This window comes from Xenopus tropicalis, chromosome 9 (assembly GCF_000004195.4).
Source record: "Xenopus tropicalis strain Nigerian chromosome 9, UCB_Xtro_10.0, whole genome shotgun sequence".
Classification (NCBI taxonomy): Eukaryota; Metazoa; Chordata; class Amphibia; order Anura; family Pipidae; genus Xenopus; species Xenopus tropicalis.
Window position 1 is genome coordinate 51237570 of NC_030685.2, and position 27667 is coordinate 51265236.

The following is a 27667-nucleotide window of genomic DNA, read 5'->3' on the forward strand; positions in this document are numbered from 1 at the left end:
CACCAAACAATATACAAACACCGAGAACAAAGTAAATACAATCATTTATTTATATATAAAACTAAACTTTTGAGAGCGAGGTGTCTTTTAAAATAACAATACATTTTCATCTTAAAAACAAACAAAAAAATATGGTTGTACACAAATGATTTAGAGTCGGTATGCTGTGTACATATTTCCAGAAAATCCCTCACAAAATATTAGTTCAAGGAAATCCAGTCACAGAAAAATGCATTATTTTTACACTGAACAATTTTCCATTGTATTTATATACAAATACCAAAATATAACAAATGCAATAATGAAAAAACACTGGTTGACTTTAAAGTGTGGTAATACACACCACAACATGTTTATAGAAGAGAATCACCGGGTATTTGTTCCATTTTAAGCAACAATCTGAAATCAGGGTGTTATGGAATAGGAAAGTAAAGTCAATGAAAAGCTAAGCCGTAGAGTGCAGAAGTTTCAAAATTTTGAATTAAGCAATTGTATCCATTAAATGGTCAAATTAAAGTGTAATAAACAGAATGCAAGTAAGCAGGACTGTCAGTAATTGAGTTATGTAAACTGTTCCACCCACCTACCTTTACTCCACCTTAAAGGAAGAAGAGATTCTGATATAGGGATCCCCAGGCCCCTAGGCAGAGGGCTGGGCAAAGGGTAGGTCAAGTTTTAGACACATCCAGTATTTCGTACAGATGGGTAGCTTTTTTTGGGCTGACCCAGGTGAGACTGCCAAAAGGTAAGCAGTGCTATATTATACCTTTGGAACAGTCTTGTAGCCTTTTTTCTAGTGTATGTATAATAATAACTTAATTACCACAATGACATTTTTCATCAGAAGACTCAGTAAGTTCCTGCATGAAAAAGCTTCACCTAGGACATCAGAAAGTAAATCTATATGCTAAATTCCTTTGGTTTTTTTACTGAGAGGGGTTAAGATATTTTTAACTTTAGTAGATCACATTTTAGTGAAAGTACTTGTTTAGTAGCAAGCTTTAAAGAAGGACATAAAATAAATCTGCCTTGCTTGGTACTGGCACAAAAATGTTCCAAATGTAGCTCTAGTTCCTCGCTGGGGCCCAAGCAAACCTGCACTGTGACCTCACTGCCACACTAGCCTGATCCATGTTTATTGGCCACTATGCGCCAGGCTGGCGTGCCAATGGAAGAAAAACACACATAGAACTGACCAACATATGGAGAATAAAGCAGCAGCAGAAAATTGGTTTGGTACAATAGAGAAAAGATTTGCAGGATTTTCATATTTCAGTGCAATTTTATAGAATCAGCATGAGATAAAATGTGTCCAGATCTTTCATTTGTAATTGAGAAAAGGCTTCATTACATTTTATCTAGAAATTAACATCTTTCTCTTTTTGCTGTAAAATTTATTTGCTTCTTTCAAAATGAAGTCAAATTAAATGAGGCATAAAAAACAATATGATGGCCTCTAGGCTTGGTAACAAAATACTGCAACATGTGAAAACAAGACATAGTTATAGTGGATTTAACTGCAACAGTTTCACTCTTTCATGTCTATACAATAATAATGTTGCAATCCATGCACTATAGTAAAACAGTGCTCAAATCAGAACACTTTAAAATCTCAGTACAAGCATTCAATGGGACACTGCTAGTAACTAAAATAGTAAAAATAGTAAAATAGTAAAATAGTAAGCTAGGTTGAAAAAAAAGACACACGTCCATCACGTTCAACCGTAATGCCTACATATAACCTGCCTAACTGCTAGTTGATCCAGAGGGAGGCAAAAAACCCCTAGTAAATTAAGATAGACGCTGTCCACTTCAACTATGATTCAGCCGTATTAGCCAAATAGTGTGAAGTTTACAGGAACCTGTTGAGACCTTATTATAACACAATGTACAAGTAATTGCAGCATTTTTTAACATTAGTGTTCTAGGGTATTTCATGAATTTGGTCTATAATTCATTGACCACCTACATCAAAGCAACTTAGCCCATGATGAATTTTGGAAATCAGAACAATATTTTTGGAAGTGCACAGGAGCTGGTTAACTGTGACATGTTTTACATGGCCATTACATGGCACAACAGTATTCCCACAATTCCCACCACTATAACCTGAGCCTAAAATGAGATGGTAGGGCTAGAAGAGATATAATGCTACAGTAAGTCCAAAAAAGAACTATGTACCAGACAAAGATAGGTATTTAGGACAGTCCTATATAGGAAACAAGGCCTGTCATTCAGATATATATGCAATTTTAATCTCAGGCCAACTAAACCATGTTTTCCACTGATTTGTTGTAAACTGGTATGAGCATTATATGGCCTTTAAAGGGTGGTGGAACCTTATGATTTGCCAAAAGTTAGCTGGTTGATGGGAATCCACCCATTCTTTCTGTAACATGAGGCAGAAATACATACTATGCCTTTACTAATAGATCCACCCCTCCTCTCAGTCCTTATTTATCAGGTTTCAATGAGAGAAAGGCTAATGGCATCATAACAATAAAGACATCATCACCTCCTTTTGATACTGAGCTATAATTTAATTTTCCCCTGCAAATAATTCTAAAGTGATGCAGGGCTATGGGTGGGAATTCCGGAAAACGTCATTGCAGATATAATGAGATCCTAAAAATCTGTTGGGTATTCCGCACCAAAGGCCTGTGAATATAAGTTTGGAACTTGGGGGTCTATATAACATAAGATAATTCAATTGTTGATATTTTGCCAGCTTTACAATTAGGAATTAGCAACTGAAAAAAAATATATATTTTCCCAGGGAAGGGGCAAGGAAACATTATAGCATAATTATCATGCATATGTATAGTCATGTTCAGACACTTTGTCATCTGTGGGATGACAGTGCAACACTGAAGTGGCTCAAGAACAAAAAGATGATGTCCTTCAATCACCAATGAATGCCCTGGTCTCAGTACAAAAAGTCAATTTTGGATTTGTTCTAAAATAATATTTCCCTTCACTAATTCCTGGATGGACTTTTTATACACTAAACAGTCTTCCACTCGTTCATTATTCCTAAGACAAAAAGAGAAAGTGTATAAATTCGCAATCAGATTTAGTGTATTTAGGTGCAATTGTGCCTTGCGTGACTGCAATGTAAAAAGAGATAGGTTCAAGAAATTTGGATCAAGAGACTTTTCTTCCAATAAAACTGGAACAAAATGTACATTTTGGGGGTCGGTCACAGATTTTAAGTGTTTCTACAGAAATTCTTCTGAAATACGTCATTCATTTTTATGTATCCCAGCTTTGTTTTGTCATAGTGTATACCCCAACATTTCATGAGGATGTGTAAAGAAGTTCTTTGGTTTTGCTTCATCACTTATCAGAGTCTCATTTTCAGATAACAGCAAAGTGTACTTTCCTAGATAAGACAAATGTATTAATTTATTTACGAGACAATGTGTTGCTAGTAAAACAATTTATTTAAAACAATCACAATGATATACATCTTTCTTTTAAAAAACATTGTATACATTTATTAGGCAGGTCTAACTTCTACTGCTCTATAGGAATAATAACACTGTATCAAGAGAAGAAGAAAGGTAAGGCCTCAAATTATTAATAACAAAAAGAACTTCAGGCTAAAAGCCAACAGATAATTTATAATCTAACAAGTGACCAATCACAGAATCTTATCAAGTTGAAATATACATATTTAGTAATATAGCTTTTTACCTTTATCCGCTATTGTGATGATTTGTGTGACACTCACTGATCACCTAACCGGACATAATGCAGGTTCCACCAGTAACAGGAAAAAGTGGGGGAGTAAAATCATAGATATGTCCATACATATGCATGTATGCTGAACCCTTAGTTTTTCATATGACTTAGAGAGACAGACTTTAGTCCTGATGGAAACATATGACTCAACAGAAAAACTATCCCATCTTGTAGTCAGTGATAAATATTATATGGTGCTAATTTCATTCAGGGCTAAAAATTACCATTATCTTTAAAAATGGCCCTTTTATTGGAGCTCCCTTATAGATCTACTAGTTTCCCTGTCCATGTTTCAAATGAGGGGTGGGTATGGTCTAACAGTTCCTGCCAGAATCACAGTCCTGCAGTCATACAAAGACAGGCTTAGTTCTCTATCAGGTCAGCCTAGTTGATATGTCACCTATAAAACTCTGTGTTTTAATATGGAATTATCCGGTGATGATTGTAAAGAGGTATTGGAAAAATGTTAGTAATATAGTGGATTTATCAGTACAACCTATGTCTCATTTTTGCTTCCCACACAGATTGTTTTTGCATGAACATGACATTTTTAATGCATATTTGTATTTGCAATGTGAAAGTTTAATGGCTCAGATGACCATCAAATGAGTATTTTCTGCATACTGTACCACTGCCATGGCCAGCAATATGGTAGTAGCACCTATCTACAGGTCTAAAACAAATATGCAGGAAAAGAATGTTCCTGTTCACAGAATGATCTGTCTATTTGTGGGAGACCAATTAAAACTGAAACACATGTTTCTTGTTTAAGCTGTATATTTAACAGTTTAAAAAACCCCAAATCCTTGGAAACCTTAAACAAACAAACCTTTAAAGGGTACAGAAATGCATTTCTCTACAAGGCAGGTTTAACAATGGGCTCATGAAGATTCTACTTGGCATAATATATGTAACAGGTATGTGATCTATTATCCAGAATGCTTAGGACCTGTGGTTTTCCAGTTTTTCTGTTATTCTGGAGCAGTACTTATTAAAACTACTAAAACAGATTTAAAGATAAAAGAAATAAAGCAGGGTGGTTTCACAATCAATATCCATTTGTGGTAGCCTGGTTATAATCAAATACAAGGTATTGTCTAATTATTAGCAAATAACTAATTCTTGTCTAAATAAGGCTCTATGGGAAATAGCAGGGGAGCTTTCTGGATAACAGTTTCCAGTTAATAGATTCTAGACCTGTGTATACAGTATAAGGAGACGCTAGGGGCTCATTTACATGAGTGCAGTTGCAGTCCCTGCAATTTCCCCAAAGTTAGTTGTTTCTGCAATAACACTGGAATTCTGGGGGGAAAACACTGCATTGCATTAGAAAAACAAACATGTTTATTGCGCTCGAAATTGCACTTTGCTCAATGCACATGCAAACGTAAATGAGCCCTATAGAATCAGATCAATAACCTGTAAGATAAACACAGCAGACATTCTTTGCATGTTGTAGACTTTTGTTAAGCACTTATGGCCAGTCATTCATATCAAGCTAACAAAAAGATCATTATTCAAACATCACTGACAAGTACAAAATAAAATTTGCTTGACATATATATCAAGAGGAGATATTTTTTGAGCTTAGGAAACATCCAATGTGGGTAACTCACATCTGAGCTGGTAGAAAAGACTAACACACATACTTGAAGTAATACATTTTCATTGTCTAATGTTCTTATTCAGTAACACATTTAGCACCCTCTACTGACTGTAGAAAATGTAAAAAGAGATAACAGAATTCCATGGACAGACACAGACATATCAGTAACAGCAATGGACTGACACAGATAGTACCACATTCTATTAATGATTCACAGTAACGCGCAGACTTGTAAGGCAATTGTACACGTGCCAGGTCTATATGTTTGCTACACACAGGCCCACATAGCTAGAATTGGATTGATAGAGACAAGTCAGGAAGATCACAGAGTAGTAGATTTTGCTGATTAAGCAAATACAAAACAATGACTGCAAACCCAGCATTTTACCAAAAGGCACAATTTAATAAACCCATTTTCTTTATATGAAAGAATCATGTGCTATTTCCAAAGATCCAACATAATGCATTAATTACACACAATGGTTTTGGTATACATATAATATAGATTACATAATTAACTTAAAATCTATGCACTTGGTACCGTATTATTACTGGAATGACAATTAACCCACGGTGCGCTATTAGAGCAAAATAGCATTTGAAGCGTTCATTACCATTTCCCCACGTGCAACCATTTAATCAGCAAATTTAAATACTATAATGAATTAATGTAGATATTTATGTACAAATTCTGAATGAGCACACATTTAACATGAGAATTAGCAAATGAATGGCTAAGGCTTAACAGAGGTAGATTTCCAGCCGCTGAGAGTATAAAGGTTGATTCTTCAACATGGTCATTTTTATCGTGCAGAAAAATCAAGTCTTTTGTTGGCTCTTTATAAATATCCACAAATGGGTATGTGCTTAGCAGGATAAGGCTCAAAAGCATCTAATCAATTCAGCAGCGGTGAATAAAGTGCTGGGCTTTTTTTTTCCACACGGCTGCTTTTATTTCTTTCTAAAGAAACATGGAGAGTTTTAATGGAGACAGAAAATACCACAAATCATTGTAGAGTTTATGCATCTAGTAGATTTCACAGCTAGTTCTTTAACCCGTTGCTGTCACTTGAAAGAGCAATGGTTTCTGCCCCTAGGAGTTTGCAGTACATGGTATATTTCTGTGGCAGCTATTACCAACAGGCAAGGTACCGTATCTTTATTTTTAGTGTTGCTTTACATTGAAGTCAGGTTTCTTTCAAATAAAGACTCTAATATTATAAGTCTAGCATTAACATAAGGGTTCTGCAACAGAGTCAGGGCAGGAAAATGCTACATTTACAACATACTCCATGTGACAGAAGGGATCACTACAGGGTGCCAGAATTTTATGTCTGCCCCACCCACCGATTGCTTGAATTTTGTATTTTCTGCCTGTCTCCCAAAATCATTAACCCATTTCACAAGGCCACACAGATTGTATTCTGAGGCTTTATACTCACTCAGATACTGGAAAGTGTTAGAAGGGTAATGAGTGAAGCCGAGCTTAGATCATGCATGCAGATGCCACTGTTCCTCTTTTCTAAAACCTAATTGAATCGCCTTGATGCTTCACAGCAGGAAAGGGGAGGAAGTAATGTGTAATTATAGGTAGTTTTCATACAACTTTCCTTAATGAGCATCAAGCCCTCAAGACCTACAGATTTCCAAGATACATTTGGTAGTAGGTATTACCTGTCAGATTTATCTGGTGCCTGCTGCTTTTTGTTTATCTTGGCATATAGGTCCTCTCTCTCGGATGACAGTACTTGGGTCTCCCGTGGATAACTTGGAGGAAGCGTTGTTGGAGGGGAATAAGGACGATGTGCATTATGGTTCAGTGGAGCTTCTTGAAAATGGTTTACTTTGGCATAATTCGGGTCCATATCATCATCTTCCATGTCATGACTCCAATTATAGCCAAGTAAATTCTTGGCCTGCTGTTCTCTGAGTTCTTGGTGCTTTATGTTAATTCTAAAAACAACAAGAAAGCATATATAATTGTTAATGAAGATGTAAAAAGTTGTTTTATTTATATACAAACGACTTAAAGAATTAGTTGCTGTTCATTTATTATAAGTAAAATGGTAAACTATTGTATTGGTGCCTCCATCCTCTGCTTAAAGGGATACGGTTATGATTTTTATGGTAAACTTCTTATTTAAAATTTTATTCTTGAGCCAACAAATGTATTTTTAGTTGTAATATTGGTCAGTGCGCTGTGCCTCAGAAAGAGCCAGCGCTACACATTAGAACTGCTTTCAGGCAACCTATTGTTTCTCCTACTCCCATGTAACTGGAGGAGTCGCAAGCCGGACTTGGATTTCTTACTATTGAGTGATATTCTGATATCTACTGGCAGCTGCTATCTTGCAACCTTCCTATTGTTCTGCTGTTTGGCTGCTGGGAGGGGGGTGATATCGCTCCAACTTGCAGCTCATGGATGTGGCACCCTGGGAAATGCAGAATATAGTAAGCCCCATTTCAAATTTCAAAATTAAATATAAAAAAAATCTGTTTGTGTTTTTGAAAAACAGATTTCAATGCAGGATTCTGCTGGAGAAGCTCAATTAACTGATGCATTTTGAAAAAGACATGTTTTCCCCTGACAGTATTCCTTAAATGTAGTTCAGCAACTCGGGAAATTGTATCCTTTCCCAGCTTACCTGGCCCATTGTGAATTTTGCAATTATATGTAGTGCTATTTCCAAAGAAAACAATAGTGAGATTTGGCAGTCCATAGATTGCAAACTGATCTAGCTAAAACCATAATGACATAAAAGTGAGTGGTAGATGGTCCCCCCCCAGCCTCATTCACACAAAACATGCTCATTCCCTTTGCTCCTCAGTTCAGTCTGCACCATTCGGAGTAACTAACCCCAGCTTTTATGTCCACTGTTGTGACATTAGCTTAACATGAATAAATATCTGTGTCGGTTTCTGTAAGAAGACATTCTGTAAAATTGCTCTAGCCTGGCACAATGCAAGAACATAGATACATTTCTACAGCCATGAGAATAATCTGGCAAAGATAAAATGTACAGCTTTCAAATAGCTATCATTACTTGATTTCACAGCCATGAACGTTTGGCTCATGCATTCATATTTTCATAGAACTGATCTTTACTGATCGTTTTACCAATATATTCAAGCAACTGAAGAGAATATTTGTAATGTTTAGGTAATCTCCATTCATTAAAATGTTTTTAAAAAGCATGCAATAGTACATGGGAATATAACCATAGTTCCAATAACTCCAATATTATTCAATGTAAGATGTTCTCTGTGCATTTGTTGTTGTTGGAATGGAAAGCCCACTTCGATTCCTTCCACAAGCATCAGTGATATATACTGTAAAGCAATGTGCTGCACACTTTCTCCAAGGAACAGTTCGTTTCTAGGATACTAAGTAGCATCTTTGCAATACTCTATATTTTGTTGCCCTGGAATAATAATATAGTTTGGCTGCCTTAGAGACCAATATTAAAAATACATAAAGGCAAGAACTGTTGTTTTCTACGGAGGCATGTTGTTTAGTGTGTTTTTCCTCAGTGGAATTCTCACTTACACAAAACACAATTTCTATAGTTGTCAACACTCATCTGCTTTAATTTAGTCTCATTGATTAAGAGTTCCTTGAAATGATTATTGCAAAATGGAATTTTCATTATATAGTGTCTCTTTTAATTAGTGGAGGGGGCATATTATAGTTAGGGATAGGTGACTGAGGCAAATCCAATTGTGACTCCTAACATCTCTCCACCCAATAAGATAGCAGAATAATGCTGAAAATTTAAGTTTTAATAGGTTGACTATACCTGAAGTCAGTTATAATTTGCAAGGATTAATTGGTGTCTTGAAAGAAAAAAACAAAAGGAAAGTTGTGCTCACCATTAAGTTTTAAACCTTTATGTTGGGGTGCAGTGAGTGTGTGAACACAAAATGTATATAAAGACAAGAGGTCCTCTGCACTCAGTATGCTAAGTGAAAGCAAGCAAGGTGCAGGTAAAACTTAGTCCCTGTGAAAAAAGTCAAATAAAGTACAAGAGCTGTTGATGAATCGGATGAAAGAAAGTGTAGGATTGGCCAGACTGGGGATGAAATTGACGTAGTTGGTCAGCTTGAATATATTGCAATAAATACAACCAATAAAATGCTTACTTTTAAACAGGTGACCAGTAAATGCTACCTGCTGATTGAATGCTATGTGTTACTGCAACAGGGCAAACTAAGTGCCTTTTATTACATAACCCCTAAAATGTCTTAATGTATAATGATAATGGGTGAGTGGGAGGACCTCGTTTAATTAACTTATACTAGGAAAATCATAACAAAAAAAATAAATAAATGGGCCTACTATATGAATATAACTATTCATATTGCCCAAACCCAACCTCCAATAGTAATTAATCAGTCCCCAAAGATCTATTTAGCCCTAGCATTATTATAAAGGCTTTAACATCCATATTTATGATATAAACACACACAATACTGTTATATACAGTATGCACTAATATACAATTCAGTCCAATTGGTTCCAAAATTATACTGCTAGATGATGTGAGGACAAGATATTACGTTATTTACATATCACTGCAATTTAATTACCTATGTGCATGCTGGTAGCAGGAAGTTAAACCCAGTGATTTCACTGTGACATTGGGATTCATTGTGTTCAGAGCTAATGGGACGCATTAATGAGAAAAAGCTACCTACTATTACAATAAATGGCAGTTGACCGCTTTTTGGCCAGGCTAATTCTCCTAACTCTTCAGTATTAGCACTAATGAGAATACCCATTACATTAAAAGTGATGTCCTTGGTTCTTGTCTGCAGGCAAGTTGTTATTTCTTTTATGCTTCATACTCATGCCAAACAATTTGCAACAAGTATATATAATGTGGTATATATTTTTTTTAGCATTTCCAGAGCTTATGCATTTCTAAAACTTTTCCCCACAATGTAGAAGTTAGTTGTTACATATTTTGTAACAAGGGAGTGGCAAGACCTTCAGAGTCTGTCCATTAAAATTCTAAAAACACAAAAAACAGATGATTAAATTACAATATGCACAAGAAAGTACAAAGAAAATACAAAACACAAAATGTTTTGATGAACCAGGATCTTTAAGTAAAAACCACAATTTACGTATAGTATAATGCAGAGAATGCACAAATCTGTTGCATACAGATATCCACAGAACCCATAGCCTTTGAAAATATGTTCCCCGATCTTTTTAGGTCACCAAGAAGACAATTATGTATGTATCTTTTATCATGCCTAAGCCTGTGTCATCCAGTATGTTATATTATGTTCAAGCCCATTACACATAAGTTCTAGGGCTAACATAAGTTATAGGGCTGACCTTCCTAGGCTGGCCCAAAGCAGGAGATAGCTGGCCCTGTCTGATGTCTATGCCAGGTTAGATCTGAAATGAATATGTTATTAAATATTCCAAGAAATCTAGACTGAAACCTGTTTACACATCAATCTTCAGTGATCTGACACATGGAACTATTGCAAAAGGACTAATATGACAATGTTTCTATTGTCTAGCCATTTAGGAGTGTGATTGGCTGTCATAGGGAGCGTGGGTAATGGGACACAGGCTAGATGGGACTTTTTATAGAGGCAAATCAGCAATAGCATGCAAAGCGTACAATTCAAACAAAAAACGTTAAGAAAAGGTTAAAAAAAAAGCACGCTTTGTTAAAAGTAAAAATGACTAAGCTGATGTCCTGCTGTTGTTGGTGCCAGTAACCATGGCAATGGAGTTTAGCAATGAGCAAAAGCTCAGGTGAAACCTATTAAACCACAAAGCAAAAAGCAATGTTGCAGATATCAATTAAACCAACAAAGGATGCTCACAGCCAGCATATTAATCTAGGACACCAAGTTACATTGATTACATGATTGCAGGATGCGTGCTCTAGGGAAGGCAAATAGGGCTGGTGGTTTTGAGTAAAAATCCATTTAAAAAAAGAGAATTATATCATAATCCTGCAGGTAGATAGAGCGGCATTGGGCGGGCTACCATTGGTACATGGTCACAGATATTGCACACAATATTACAACAATCAAACAGTAACCAAAAAATGCCTAACGGGGCCCATTCTAAGGGGTATATTTATCCTGCTGTGTAAAAAGTGAAGAGTGAAGCATTACCGGTGATGTTGCCCAACCAATTGGCAATTAGATGTATAAAAACAAAACAAAGCATCTGATTGGCTGCTCTGAGCAACATCGCCATTTATGTTTTACTCCACTTTTTACACAGCAAGAGCAATATAACCCTAATAATCATTGTATAAATGTGGTATTGCTTTTACAGGGTGGAAACATGGTACAGTGGAACCCATCAGGAGATTCCCTGGTAACCTAGCAGGCAAGTATGACCCCACATTCAGAAATATGAGTTCGAGTTACTTTCATTTTTAGATTTGTCTTTAGTAGAAAAGATCTATTTTCTTAATCTTGTACCTCTCTAACTAAAATAACTTACATAGATAGACGGGGGAAAATTAACCAATGCTGGCCAAATTTGACCTATCATTGTTGTACACCCAGCTGCAAGCACTGAATGCACTGGGAAACTAAAATCTGATTGGATGCCATGTGCTACTGCACTAAGGTAAAACTGGCCACCATTAGTAATACAGTAAGGGGCAGGTTTGGTATGTGGTATAAAAAAATGGCATCAAAATTTGCCACACACCTGCTGGCTTTGCCACATGAAAAATGGCACAATTAATTTACACGTTTTTTCTTGGAGCATCTTCTGCCAGAATTTACACAAAGTCTGAAGTGGCGTAAAATAATCAGCATTGAATATGGTGTTCGGACAGCATAAAATAAAACACTACTTAACAAATTCACCTTAATTTTCTCAGCCTTTTAAACTGTTTTTTTTTGACAAATTTTGTTTTACAAAGCATACTAAATAGGCCCCTAAGTGTTAACATTTGCACAGACATTTTAAAACCACATCTTCTGCTTTTGAGGCATCATGGATTTTCATGCATTACACCACGTGGCAATGTAACTCGTAACTGAGGGTCTCTTCCCACTAGTGTGGCCATTAACACTGAACACAGAGAAATTTAGTCTTGTTTTCTTCATTGGATCCATTTGTAACACATTAAATCACTTTCAGCCATTTGCCATTTACAGTGTAAGGTGAGTGAGCAGCCAATGCAACAAGCAAAACTTGACCAATGTGAAACAAAGTGAAAGACCAAATACTCACACTATACTTACTCCTATATGCCCCAGGCAACACCCTTCCTATACTTACTATAAAGTGAGGTTGTTCTATGACAACAATCTTGTTCCAGTGCCTTGCTATAATAATATGAGAACCCATGTACATATAAATATATATTGTCATATGCTGCTCATGTTAATTACTCTACAGTAGTTTTTATGGAATATTAAGAATGCCGTAAAGAAGTCCTAAATGCAAAAAAAAACATGTAATCTTATAGCACTATAAAAAAGGCAAAACAGAAAATACACCAATATTGTAGGGAGTTACATCAGGCTCCATCTGGAAGCTCGTTGTATATACTCATTATTGCAAACACACAGCCACATGGCCACTGGTTCTGTGTTAAAAGGAACCCAAGGTCTTTTCATGCTACACAAGTTCAGTGTTTGACATTCAGACTTCGCTCTACCTTCTGGAGCTATTCATGGGCCAGAATGTACATAGGCTGGTTACAGATACACAATAAATATTTCAGAATTCCCTGCAAACTTAGTGCCAGTTTTAGATTAACATTACAGCTGCTTTGGAATTATGCACTTCAACACTGTGCATCCTAGCTTGCCAACTATATCTGCAACAATCGGAGACAAGGGGATTGCAAATAAAATGTATATTGACAAAGACTAAAATATTTAAATAAGTGCTTATTAGCATTTGCTGAACACTAAGTCCCACAGTTCTTAACCTGGCTATAAATGCTGGGAATCATAGTTCATAAAAAACTGGGAAGCCACAGGTAAGCTCTGTGCATTAGAACATGGTACTGGCAGATATACTGACAGATAAGGATGCCAGATGCTGGTATTATTAAACTGCATGAGAAGCATGGAAAGGGGTGCTAAGCATTCAGGAGCACAGTCTTGAGTTATAAAGAAAAATATATAAACTGAATTTAAAAAGGGTAAGTGATATGTGTGTTTTTTTTTTCTTCTTTATGGTGACTAATAAACATACAGTGCATGCTTCACTAACACAGGGAAAACATCCTCAAAGTGACTGCACAGCAGCTGGAGTCTTGTCTGCTCAAAATAAAATGAAGGGTCATGCAGGGTGTGCCCAAGCAGCAAACTCACATTAAACTCAGTGCCACCCCTGAATTAGAGAATGCACCAGTTGTCAGATTAATTAACTTGATATTCAGTGCACACACTGGCACCATCAGGCAAAAACACACTAGGTTGTCTGAGACTGAGAACAGGCCTGTAACCAATAATCTGTTGTCTGACTCTGCATTCAGCATGACAGAATTCTTATAATTATTATAAGTAAGGTGTGGAGGAACCTTTGTACCACCTGCTGATGAGTTACAGTTCCCAACATGGAAGAAAGACTTTCTCAACATGAAAGAAGGATTTTCACAACAACTAGTGCTATAGCACCCTAGCCTACATGTTAATGCACAGCTTGTGACTTGACAGGGGTTGCTGCCCCCAACGACAACGACAAGTACTGGAAGTGGGCCTGCACCTATGATGGATAAATGCAGATGTTATTTTTATCCGCACTATGGTCTATTGCTGTTCAATTAGTTTTAGAATAATTAAGCTGCTCTAAAAAGCTGTACATAGACAGACTGAAAGCATGGGGTGGGGGCTTTCTGCTGCGATATCCATAGAATTTCATTTATTAGAACATTCCACCGCCAAAGAGAAACTTTCTGCTCTCAAGGTTCTTCTGAGGTCAAGAATCTGTGTAATCTTCCAATCATATGAGAATGATTACAACAATGGATTCTCAGAGGGCCCAAATCAGTTTTTATATAAGAAAAAGAAGGGTGGATAGGAAGACTATTTTGGAATGTTCCACAGCAAATAAAACCTAGCTGAATATACAGATGTTTAAGTCATTATAGTTGCTGGCAGCCAAAATCTGTAGCGTGTTGTACACCTCATGGAAACTATGTTAGAAAGAAGAAATGGAGGGTGCGGACTTTTGATCTACTACAGTTAAAGAACTCATTACCAATAAAGCAAAAATAGCAGCAGATTCATTTGTGCATCATAAAGTCAAAGTTTTGTAGGGGTAATATGAAACAATTCCGTGAAGATATTGCCCATTTCTTGTTTGATGCTTAAAGGCCAATTACACAGATATATTAGACGTTTTAAATACAAGCTGTGTACATTTTTTCTGCTGCATTTTTTTTTTATAAGATTTTTATTAAACAACAAGGAAAAGAAAAACATGTACATTTGTGCATTGGTATATGGTAGGTATTAGTACTTATGTAGATCCAGTCCATGGGTACCCATGTTTTTCCTGCTGCATTTAACAAGTGCATTCCCATGTTTGGCAGTTTTTGGTCAGGGTCAAAGTTCATGACAAATCTATGGTTTATAGCTGACAATACATGGGCAAAAGTGAAACACCAGAGTATAATCCCTTCCTTTCTATCTATGTTGTGACTGTTTTGTTAGTAGAAGTCCATTATTCAGGAGAATTATCAATCCACTGGTAATCTAATAACCTACATCACAAGGACCAAACATGGAGTCGCTTCAGTTTCCCTCTCTGCCCTGTTTAGCTCAAGAAATAACAAACCACAAGCCCTATTCATTGCATTTATGTTGAACAAGGGGGTACACTCCCACTGAAAAGAACAAGGATATAAAACTTTGGCACAATAAAACAATTTGTTTTAATTCATGCTCTGCTGTCTCCAGACACTCCATTCAAATTGGATTGGCTCTGTGACACAGTAAGGTGATGTCTGCACATTTATTTATTTATTTTCAGAATTCACTGGGCCTGGACATATGCAGTGGAATCATCACAAGCTGTGTCAATAATTCTTGAAAAAGTAATATTTTATAAGACGATTGGCATGTAGAAAAAGTTGCATGTGCAGTAGGATACGCCACTTGGGGAAGTGTCATGGGCTGTAACCATAATGGCTGTGATATACTAGTAATGCTAATGGTGGGGATTTTGTGCAAAAAACATGCATAGTAACTGTGAAAAAACATCCATTTTGATGAATTTGGAGTAAGAAAAAAAAAGCCCATTGTCTTTAATGTCTTTTGTGTAAAAAAAAAAAGATGTGCTGGAGCTGTGAAAAAATGCCCATTGACTTCAATGAGTTTCGTGAATTTTGCAAAGTTTAGAAAGTTTTTCACATTTTTCAGCATTTTTGTGAACGTTTCAATGAAGCGAATTGGAACAGATTCACTCTTTATGTTAATTTTATTAATTATTCTGCACTTTTCCCTTTAACCTTTACTGGCTACTGGTGACATATGACAAGGTAGCCACACACATACATACACACACATTGATCTGCTTGATCAACTTGTGTAATTTTGCTAATATTGCTAATATCTAATCTGCAATAACTATAAAATCCTTTTCAGTAGAGCTCTCTCTGCTTTCATTTACTAACGTGACTGCCAGAATGACCAGTATGGCAGTGGCGCTACCTTAAACTCTTTCAAGGACATACAGGAGCAGTGTATAGTTGGAAAACCATTAACAAGAATACATGTTATGAGAGGCAATGCTGATTGTTTTCATAGACCAATATTTATCTGAACATTTTTAATAATAGTGAAAACTACCATATTGCTCCTGCAATAGTTTTAAGGCCAACGGACACTTTTGCTTCACTGTTAAAAAATATTGTGGTTTTGCTTAGAAACATAGTAAGAGAATTGTCATCAGTGGAGTGGATATTACAATGCCATACTACTAAATGAATCGGTTTACATGATAATTAATAAATTATTGTGGAAATGCGGAAAAACGAACTATAATAATCATCCTGTTTAAGTATATAGTAGGTCCTGTGACTAAAATAGGCTTTTATAAAATAGTAAATATTGCTATATTTTAGTTACATGCATTCAGTATTTTACTGCTTGTTCCTACTTTGAACTAATATTCTCTTGCAGTTGCTGTTTCAGAATTTTTATTGCCATGTAGGATACAGACAGACAGAAGGAAAGGGAATTGGAAAAGTTCAACAGATGGAGTCAGTGGGACGAAGTGAAAATGATGCAAACATGACAGCTGAGACATGGGAAAAAATGAAAAGGCCTAAAGGTTATATACCTTCATTTAGTATGTCTCCATCATTTTGGGTGTTTCAGGATATTTCCTGTTAAGCTAGTTTCAAAGCTACAGAGCAGGAAGGGCACTACACATATGAAACCAGGAAGGAGCGGGGGAGTGAAAAATGAGGGACAGGAACTAAAAAGCAAGGGTTTCAATACAGATGCAACCAACTGATAAATGATAAAAATCATTCTAAGTTTTACATGATAAAACCAACCATAGATAACAATGTTGTATGACAGAACTGCATAGGCAGAGCAGGCATTTACAAACATGACTGTAGCTTTAAACAGGGACATAAAGACTTGTCAGGAACCAAAGTAGGAAGATGTAGTAAGAAAATATGCTGAGAGGCACAGGAATCTGTGTTGACTTCTCAAAACATTAAGGGAAGTTGTTTGTCTGTAAAGTCTCTAAACATTTGTAAGAGTCGTCTGCGCATAATTTTACGTCTATGATAACAATTCAGTCACTTCCCAATATGATGATTTTACATCAGTGGGTTTGAACACAATTCTGGGTTAACACAAATACACGATTGCAATACAAGATTAACTTTGTCTCTTGCTCAGGTGCTAGGCAACCGTCTGCTAATGGGAAACGTAAAGAGAGTAAACAGTCAAAGATACTATTATATTGCTTACAACTTAATATTTACTCACAGCTTTAAGAAAAACCCCACTGCATTATAGCGGAAAAATATGGAAGACTACAATGAAATCAGTAAATAAACCCCAGATGTAGACTGACTCAAAAAAATGGTTTTCTTAGCATGAATCATTCTGATCTGCCCTTATAATATAACTATACATGTATAATAATATATAAATATTATATAATATACAGAAGCCAAATATCTTTTTTAGACATTGAAGAGCCAAAACTGATTTAATCCCAGAGACAAAGCCCTGTGACCTCAGACTAGATTTTATCTTATCTTGTCATACAACACCACACAAAAGCATTCAACGGCACAAGATTTTGTAGGATCCGACAAAATCTGAGTCCCACAACATCCATGTTGGATGGAGTGTTTTGTTCCTGCATCTACATCTGAAAGTCAATGTATTTCAATGAGAAAAAAAAAAGTCCTTAGCCCTTAATCTTATAACCAACAATTCTTAGAGCCCATAGAGGCTGCTGTTGACTACTTTGAGTCCTACAGATGATTAGAGTTAGAGGGTGTTAATTACCAAAAGGCTGAAATATTATGGAAATTCAAGTGTTAAGCACAATTCCACATGAAATATCTTGAAAAATGTTATTCTTTGTATGAGCCCACTAGGTTTTCTGTGCACCTCTGTTTGCCTGGAAAGCACATACAGGACTTTGCCTTTGTACTGTAATCATTTGCAAACCAATGATCATAACAGTTGTCTGGATTCTCTAACAACAGCATTGTGTTTTGTTCCACGGAACAGTCAATAAAAGTGTAAATGAAACAACTTGTCATGATCAATATTTCAATAGTCCCATTTTAGCAAGCCATAATTATTATTTTTTTCTATTCAATTTGTCCCAATAATTTTTTTCTACTGAGCAAGAGTCTTTATATACCTTATTTGTGGAATCGGTACTCATGTCTAAACTAGGGTGTAATCACTAGGCAATTGCATTTCGTTCCCAAGCCATTGTTTCCTTAAACACGCACTAGATCTTGCCCTTATGCTTCGCCTCTGCCAAAGCTATTGTTCTACAAGCGAGGAACTGGAATTGCTTCCCAGGACCGTAATTTCTTCATCTCTGTCATTGCAAAAAAACACATGCATTCATTATCCTGTGTTTTATTCTACAAAAAAAAACTGTATTGGCAGCTTGCTTTACTGACATTGTATAAAACAGATGTCCAATGTTCTTCATAACATAAGAGAACAGACAGAATCCATGTAATCTTTAGCCTAAAATAGAAAATACCCAATTGGCTGGGGCGTTGCGTTCTTACAAAGACTGAACTTCCAATTTCCCTGCCTTCTGGGTTAAGAAAATAGGCTGGGATAAAGCATAGTGGATGCTGAAACATAATCTAGTAACCCTTATTCAGAAACCTGTAAGCCTCATTTTTACTTCTTTGATACTGAATGGGAATGTACAGTGTATAATATTGTGACTTTGAAAATATACTGAAATTTGCATAAGTGGCTCCTACACATCCATAACAGTCCATCAAAGCACATAACATCAAACCATTGCAATGCATCTTACATCACCAGCATGTGTAAAGGAGTTACATCTATGAAAAAGCAAGCTGGATGTATTAACCATGCATCACATGGAGCTATTTAGCAGCTGGCTGTGTTAGCCTTTGTGCTGAGGATATTCCCAGCTCTATTGCCTCTCTCACTTCTAACACCTACAGCTTCAGAGGTGAGAATTTACACATAAAAGCAAAAATAATTCTATAGGTGCTCATAAGTGATTCGCGCTCAAAGTAATATTAGCCTTAAAAATTTGCCAGAGCCAAATGCTTGCTTATGACTCCATGCCGGTGCTTCAAGGTGAGAATGTTGAGATTCTAGGGACAGTGCACAGTAATGAATGTGTACTTTTTTGTTATTTACATAAGGTACCCAGGCTGTAGGTGCTCTCCATTTGGCTTAGGTGCTCTCCATTTGGCTTAGGTGCAAGTGCACAAAAAATTGATCTGTACAGGTATAGGACCAGTTATCCAGAGCGTTTGGGACCTGGGGTTTTCCAGATAAGGGTTCTTGCTGTAATTTGGATCTCCATCGCCAAGTCTACTAAAAATAATTTAAACATTAAATAAACCCAACAGGGTTTGAATTATTTGATTAAAATGGAGTCTATGGGAGAAAGCCTTTCCAGATTTCAGACCTTACTGGATAATAGGTTTCCGGATAACTGGCCTAGAGAAAAAAAATATGTATGCATAAATCATAAGGCTATGGCACACAGAATGTTTTGATTTCATCTGCTATAAATTGCTTCTCACTGACATAAAAGACATAGACAGTTTTAAAGAGACAGCATACACCTAATTTCACGTTTGCTAAAATGAGCACATTAAACAGGACTTGTGCTGAAATTACATTCTGCCATGTTTTTTGCCATTATAAAGCACTAATTTGAAAATTGGGCTATGTTCACTAAACTCATCTTCTCCTTCCTTTATAAGCAGGGCAATTTTTTTCTCTCACCTAAGCAGCAGTCTTTGAGCCGCTCATTATCAAGGGCACCTCAGTGGACTGGTAATTAGTTTTACCATTCCCTTTAAAGCTATTTGGCACCAACAAGTGACAGGAAGTACAAAAGTGAAACTGGCTTCATATTCTTGTTTAGTGCCAGAAATCTATTCATCATATAAATGGCCTGTTTCAGTTTGAAATAATGATGGTGGTTTATAAATGAAGAATAATGTGACAATATAAAGTCTACAGATTGAACTCACAGTTTTGCTATAAGATGGCTCTGTTTTCTTGCACCACTTGGTGCAATAATAGGTGGGTCCATCTATCTCTGCCAGGTCTGCATAGACAGAAGGTTCCCATGCACCTCTAAGCGAAGCAGTAGCATGTCTCAGCTGCATGGGATGTGATCCTAAATAATTTGTGGTGTTTTTGTCAAACTGTGTCCTAGGTTGGGGCAGGTAATGAATTATATTTGACTGGTTTTCAGACCCATAACTATTTCTAAGTATTCTAAATAGCTTTCCTTTTTTCTACTTTACAGAGTGGGCTCAAGTCCACTCCAGGACTTTACATGGCAGCCATCACTGCTACACAAAGACATGATGCTTAACACTGTAGGGTAAATTATAGTTACATAGAAGTGAAGTCCTCTCAGACTTTGGTATTATTGAGCCTTTAGTGGGATAGAAATATTCATGAAGCAGACGAGAAGGACAGCAAATTATCTTGTAAAACAGAATATTGCTACAGGGCACCTTTTTATGAAACACCTTCTACAAAGCGTCATCTGCAAAGCACGTTTTGCAGTCAAAGGTGATAGGAGATGTGATTTTGCTATCTCCTTGCTAAGCTGGAACTGGGGAGCTTGTTATATGAACAGTGTAAGACACAAACCAGCCTGGGACGCCTTGAAACCCCCCATAGCTCAATGTGAGCACACAAAATAAGCGCTGCATGATGGATCTGAACAAACAAAAGGAATAAACCGCCAGCTCCAGACATGTTTGTGTTTAATAAAATGACAGCTGGAAGAGAATTAAAGGTATAGAGTTGGAGCAGATTCATAACACTTTGCAAGAGAAATAAGAATAACCAGAGAAAATCAGAAACAGCCTAACAAACTACGTCATCCCAATAAAGATAGAAAACCCATTTGCTGCTTTTAAAGGGTAAAATTACCACAGCACCCTACATATTTCGTATTTCATCTGCTCTCAGGTTCTCAGGGGTTGTATTGTTCCTTATTTAAAAAAATATTTTTCAAAAGAGATAAACTGCAAAGTTCTTTTATTCTTATTAAAATGAGTTTTCTATCATTTATGTATAAAACTGTTCAAATGTTATTGCAGTTAATGTTTCTTGAAATAAAGGATATTATTTACAGCACCACATTTTAACCTGATTATGTCAGCAGCCATTTTTTTCCATAGAGTTGCAGTGCAACAGCGCCAAAGATGTATTTATGCTGCAGATATGACAATGATATTTGAAAGGGAGCAATTAAAAAAAAAAAAGTTCAAAACAAGATGCAACCTCTATCATTATATATATAAACATATATACATAATACATTATATTATAGCAAAACAAGTCTGTAATGCGCCTAATTAACCATTTTGCTGCCACGTCAGTTTTTAGCCACCTAAAAACAAAAATCAAAAACAAAACTTTCTAATGCCTTCTAATTGTTTAAACATAAGGGAAGCATGGCTGTAAATCTGAGCTTTCTTGAAATAAAATAATAAAGAAAGGGAATAAATACAAAGGCTACAGAATAGCTTTCTAATAACCACCCATTGCTCAGAACACAATTAAAATGCACTTATAACAAGGCAGCTTTTAATATGGCTGTGAAACACATCTAAGCAAATGCTACAAGCCACCCACAACCTCTGTGGATATCTGACTCTAACCAGTGCTGGCTAATTGACTTGAGCATTTTTCCTGGCTTATATTCATACAGGAAATGGGAAATTCAATGACAGAAGTATTCATATTCTACCAATGTATATTGAAAGCTCTGGAGTAACTATTGATTTTCCACTCTTGATTCAAAACAGTCTGAAACAGGCTTAACATGTGTCTATTGATTATAGAAGAGGTTTGGACTTGCAGCGTTTCAGTACCAGTTACCAATGCATAAAACAAGTTGATCTTAAATTAAACACTGATGGTGGCAAATAAAATAATAAATAAGACATTTATAGTAACCAGAGAGAGTAACCTCTTTGCTGAGGTTTCGTACTTTTCCATACACTCTAATCAGTATTAAAAACAACATTGTATTTGTTTTCTTCATGCACCCTATTACTTTCTCATGCCTTCTTTATTTTGCCACCATATCTTTTTGAAGGAACAGTTCTGGGTAATTTGTGCAATTTTACTGCACACTGTTGCTCTACTAATAAGCAGGGGCGCTGGTGCCATGAGGTGAGTTGAGGCACTTCAGTAAAACTGCACTGACAAGTACAGCTTCCGCTTGCATGCGGGCATACGCAGTGATCACTAACTGTGACCTTTGTTAAGCGATAAACTGTTTTGTTTGTTAAGTAACAGTTTGTGACCAAAACATCAAGTTTTTTGAACCAATGGGGTTGCTGAAAAGCCCTGAACAATGGTGTACTTTGTAATATATACATGTAAAAATGACTCCAAAATGATAGTTTTATTAACATTTTATGTACAGACAAAGCAGGTTTTAATGGTGTGTGATATAACACAACTGTAAATAAACACCATTTACTAGAATTAAAAAAATGGAATGCACCATTAAAGCTCTATCTATCATCCCCCAAGTGCAAACCAAGGACTGGGAAAGTAGGCCCTACCATTTAGTCTCAGTCAGGTTAGAAAACCTAGTGGAGAAAGGTAATAAACAGCATAGTGAAATGGTACCTTGCAATTTAATAACGTTCATTACACAGTTTATTATGGAGCAAATTTTAATTGCACATTATGCATTTTTAGGACCTGCTTATGAGGCGGATTTCTTTTGTGCTAAATATCTGCAGTTGCAGCATGATAGTATATTACATTAATATCACTGCACATCAGATCTTTGCTTTTGTTTTCTAACTTATAGGTGACTCTTCAATTCTGATTGCTGATTGGTTGCTATGGGCAACATCAGCTGTGATTTTGGCTTACACAATCAGCATGAGAAAACTTCAATGCAACCAATAGTATCAATCACATCCTGGTACCTGCATTTGACTTGAATTGAGTTCAGTGCACGGTTATGTAACTATAGATATCAGAGAATACATGGTCGGCGCCATGCCAAGCTGGCCGGGTACCCTAGGCAACCCGGCCAGCTAGCCCACCGTTACATTCCCTCCTGCATGCACAGTTGCGCTGAAGATGGTGGGTCGGGAGGGAAGTAATGCTGTGTGTAAGGGAGGCTTGGGGGAAATGGGAGCACAAAGTTTTGAATAGGGGTAGGCAAAGATGTACGTTCCTAGCGCCCTAGGCACATGCCTCTTCTGCCTACCCCTAGTTACAGCCCTGGTCATTTGACAGTGTTGAAACTGGACAGGTATCTATGCACAAGGCTTGACTACCTTTCTACACAAAGTACTTATCTTGGGGCTGGATGTGGAACAAAATACAGTTGAAAATCTCACTCAATTTTTTTCCACACTGAAATAAATTTCCAAGGTGCATCTGGTGCAGCTGTCTCCAACAGGACATGATATGGGCTGTTTCTTTATATAGAACTTTATGTGAGCTGTTTGCCCTGGACAGACTGAGAACTCTCACATGTCTAGGAGAACATATCTTTATGACATGTGCCCTTCTGTATTGAGATGCCATGAAATATATATTTGACCATTTTAATGAGGTCCAATTCGCTTCTGGTATATGGTTTCCTACCATTTAATGCCTCAGTGTCTGGTTATGACCTATAAATTCAGCTTTAAACCTTGCTTTTTTTTGGTGATTTATTAAAACCCTTAAAGTAAACAAATAAATGATGTGCATCTGTGCTGTGTAGAGAAGGTGGAATGTAATAATACAGGTAATATGTCAGCAAGAATAGCACTTGGAAATTCAGAAGGGCTGCTGTTCTGCTTACCATTATAAAGTGAGTTGGGAACTCATTATAACTAGAGGTAGTTTAGAGGAACACCTTAATGATCTTTGCAGCCAAGGCACAAAGGTGTGATAAAAATAGAACCATGCAGTTATGCAGTTATATATCCCATAATATCCTCTTTATTATACATCCTCATTTCATTGTTTGAGTTTGTTTTTTTTTGTTCCTTTGCTAGCCATGTCTGGCTGTTGTGTTAATTCGTATTTAAAATGCCATTTGCCCAGTACACTGACACCCAAACTGCTTCTGTATTCCAGCTCTTGCCTAAACCTTGTTTATGTGACTTTATTATGGTTTTTACCCTTACTGTTTCACCAAACGAGCTGATCTTTCCCCAATATTCCCACCTAGAGATGCCAATGTTCTTCTTGTCCCGACAGGATTTCTAAACCCGCCTGATTGACGTCTGGTCGCTTCCTTATCTCAACAACTTAACGACTAGCAGGGTTGATGGAGATCTGACCAAGACTATAGAATTATACTCTTGAGGTGAGAAGATATTAAACTGATGTACTTATGCTAGCTTATTGCGTGAAGATTATTATTCAGCTGTGGTGTCTTGTTATATTTATACAAATACTGGTCATTTAATCTAGTAAAATCTGAAAGAAACAGGCATATACTAAAGCCCTAATGCAAATTTTTTTTTTTTTTTAAAAAGTAGAACTTTGGTGCTCCTATACTTTTTGGCACTTTGCAAAACCCTGACACGAGCAAAGTCTTTAAATCATCCCCGATATCTTTTTGTTGTTGCATTCTCATAAAATATTACTAGGCTGCGCGCCTGTAAAAAGCAGTATATGCTGTTAGTTCAACACATTTATAAGAACAGTGAATCTTCTAAAAAACGTGCCATGTTTGTGGATTGTGTGCTGCACTACAGTTTAAAGAGTGCAAGGTCCTTAAAGGTCATCTTAAAATGCATTCTACTACATCTTATGGGCCTTCTCTCCGGTAATGGCATAATAACTGCGGTTTCCAGCCTTGATACATTCTCAGTTCTTTACACAGCAATGATTACTCAATTTATCTCAGGACTGTTCCTTGGCTGCTATGTCTCAGATGGTATATAACAGTTACGCTGTTTGTTTCCCAGTAATAATGATGTGTATATTTCATGATCTTGCTGTTTCATTATAATGTGTGCATATAATAAAGGGTGATTTTGGGTGCTTGTTTGCATACTGATGTGCATTTCTTACCATTTACTATATAGCATACCTCTCAACCTGCCAAAGAAACAAAAGACAGATTTTAAAAGACTTATTTTTATAAACTCACATTTACTGAACCTGTTGGGTCACTGACTGCTAAGGGTTAATATGAAAAATAAAAAACCTTCCTTCTGGTCATTAGCAGTCAAGTGGTTAAGACTGATTTGCGTCCAGATAGTTCTTATATTTACACAAACTAAGGTGCCAAGGACAGATCTTCTTATTTCAGAAACTTAAAATGAAATTAACGCAGGTTGTATTACCAGGTAGGTTAATAATTTAGTCATATTTCAATTAACAGAAATCTGTTTAAGTTTATACCAGCTTTTAAGAAATCATATAATTGGTAGGAAAAGCACAGGGAGGAAGTGTATTCAGAATGCCAGCCCACTGTCAGCCATGGTATATGAAACGCTGATATTCTGTATAGCTTGAGTCATGTATAACACACTGTACTAATCTACGAGGGGGCATTTATTAATGTTCAATTTTATTTTTCATGATTCCTATTTTTTGGTGCAAATATACAATTTTGTTGTGGGAAAAATGTGTTTATTCACAATTTTTTATGCAACAAAACCAAACAATTCCAAATGCAAAAATACACATGCTAAAACCTGTCAAGATCCTGTAAAAGTCAATGGCAAATGTCCCTTTTACAACTTGAAGAACTTTCTTTGCTTTGTGGTTTTAGAGGTTTTCAGAGTTTTTTACACTGTCATTTGTGCGACAATACGATAAAAGTTGTGGTTTTCACATTTTTTTCCTTGTCTTTTTTTCATTTGTGCTTTTTCAAATTGGATCTTTTGATAAACAGCTGACATTCAGGGAAATTAGTTTGCTTATGGTTTAAAAAAAAACCTGTAAAACCACAAAAATGAGATAAATGAGCCCCTAAGGGGGAGATTTACTAATCCACGAAAGCTCCGAGTATTCGTTCAGCATATTTTCAGTGTCTTTTTCTTATTTTTCGACAAAATTTGTGCGACAAAATCGTATTGTCGCGCCGAGTACGAAAGTTTTGGATTCATTCAAGCTTCATTATCGTGACTTTCCTTGGGCCAGGTTGGAGCTGCAGAGTGCCATTGATTCCTATGGGAGGCTTCCAAAATCATGCACAGAAGGATCAAAGTCGGAAAGGTTTTCCTGCACTTTACAATCGTTCGGTACGAAAATTTCGTGACTTTCGGATCGCCAATACGATATTATTGTGACTAATACGATTTTTTCGTAAGCATATTCATGATATTTGCGATCTTAAGAAATTATCGTATCCAATCCGAATTTATCCCATTCGGGATTCGAACTCGCGTTTTCATGAACCTGGCCCTAGTGTTGTCAGCACCAAGAACAACTACATTTGCAAATTCACGGGGGACCAATTGCAGAGGTACAACAGTGCTTAAGCAGAGTTTTACCAATAACAGTTTTTACAGTAATTCCCTAAACCCAAGCACCCCTTCTATCCATTTAGCCAGTGATATGTAATGACAGTGTATGCAAATGGGAGATATTCAGTTACAGAAAACTGCTGAGCACAAACTGGAAGTGCATTAAAAGATTTATTTTTTTTTTTTTTTTTAAAAAAGGAATTTTGTAACATTATGTCTGTGGGGCAGATTTATCTGTGTGAGATTAGAGTTTACTACAGAAAAACTTGACCACTTTTTTTTATATATTTCTATGGAATTTTTAGAACAAGAGTTCACCATTTTATAAATTCGCTTCTAAAAATCTCATCAAAATTAACAAAAAGTGGGTGAGTTTTTCTGTATTGAGCTCTTATTTCACACTTTGATAAATATGCCCCTAAGAGTTACCTCCAGCGCCGGATTTCTCATCTGGGCCCCCCTTCGTCAGCATGCCACCCCCAAATTTGTGCCGCCCTAGGCCTGGGCCTTTGTGGCCTCGCCACTCATACGGGCCTGCATACCTCTCACCTTTTATAAATGTAAGCCTGGGACAATTTAGGGCACATCTACATCAATCCTGGCCATGCTCATGTATGCCAAACCCCTCCTTGTCCATAATAAATAAGTAGAATTGGAATTAATCAATGAAATCAGTCAAAAGGGCAGATTTCAAGGGAAACTGCTTTGGTTATTCTGCCGCAAAGCAACTCAGACATAAGAAATACCATCAATGTAAGAAAATGTTTATATTTAAATTTAGCAAGGTTTCCCACAGAAGAAGAACTTGTTTACATATGAAACATACTTGTAAGTTAATTTTGTGCCCATTTCATGTTATCTGCAGATAAAGCAGCACATAATCCAACTATAGGAATAACACCCCTAGTGGCCATACACAGATTGAGGTATTGCTGCCAACAGAGGATTCTTTGGTTGCTACTGCAATTAAAAATGGCACAACACACATAAAAAGGTATCTTTGATCCTCTGAGTGTCTTAATTGTGGTCATCCCCTGAAGGTCAGATGCAACTTAGGGTTTAGCAGAGGGCAATGGTTGAGTTTTGAGCTTTGCTCAGCCATAGCTGATGACCAGTATTGTGCCTGTGTGTGCTTAGAGTTTGTAGCAGGAATAATGTTGAACGGATCATAGGT

At 36.6% G+C, this 27667-nt stretch overlaps 1 protein-coding gene across 5 annotated transcripts in view; it reads right to left on the reverse strand.

Annotated features, from left to right (window-relative positions):
• pard3b (par-3 family cell polarity regulator beta) overlaps positions 1-27667 on the reverse strand; it is a 673678-nt gene that overhangs the window by 248916 nt on the left and 397095 nt on the right. For 3 of the 5 annotated variants that reach the window (XM_031893388.1, XM_031893387.1, XM_002936393.5), the window contains one exon: positions 7025-7303. In XM_031893388.1, the coding sequence (XP_031749248.1) occupies positions 7025-7303 (279 nt within the window). Of the gene's footprint in view, positions 1-28; positions 3383-3424; positions 6312-7024; positions 7304-27667 lie in introns of those variants that run through there. The other 2 variants (XM_012970974.3, XM_004917753.4) reach the window with 2 other exon arrangements.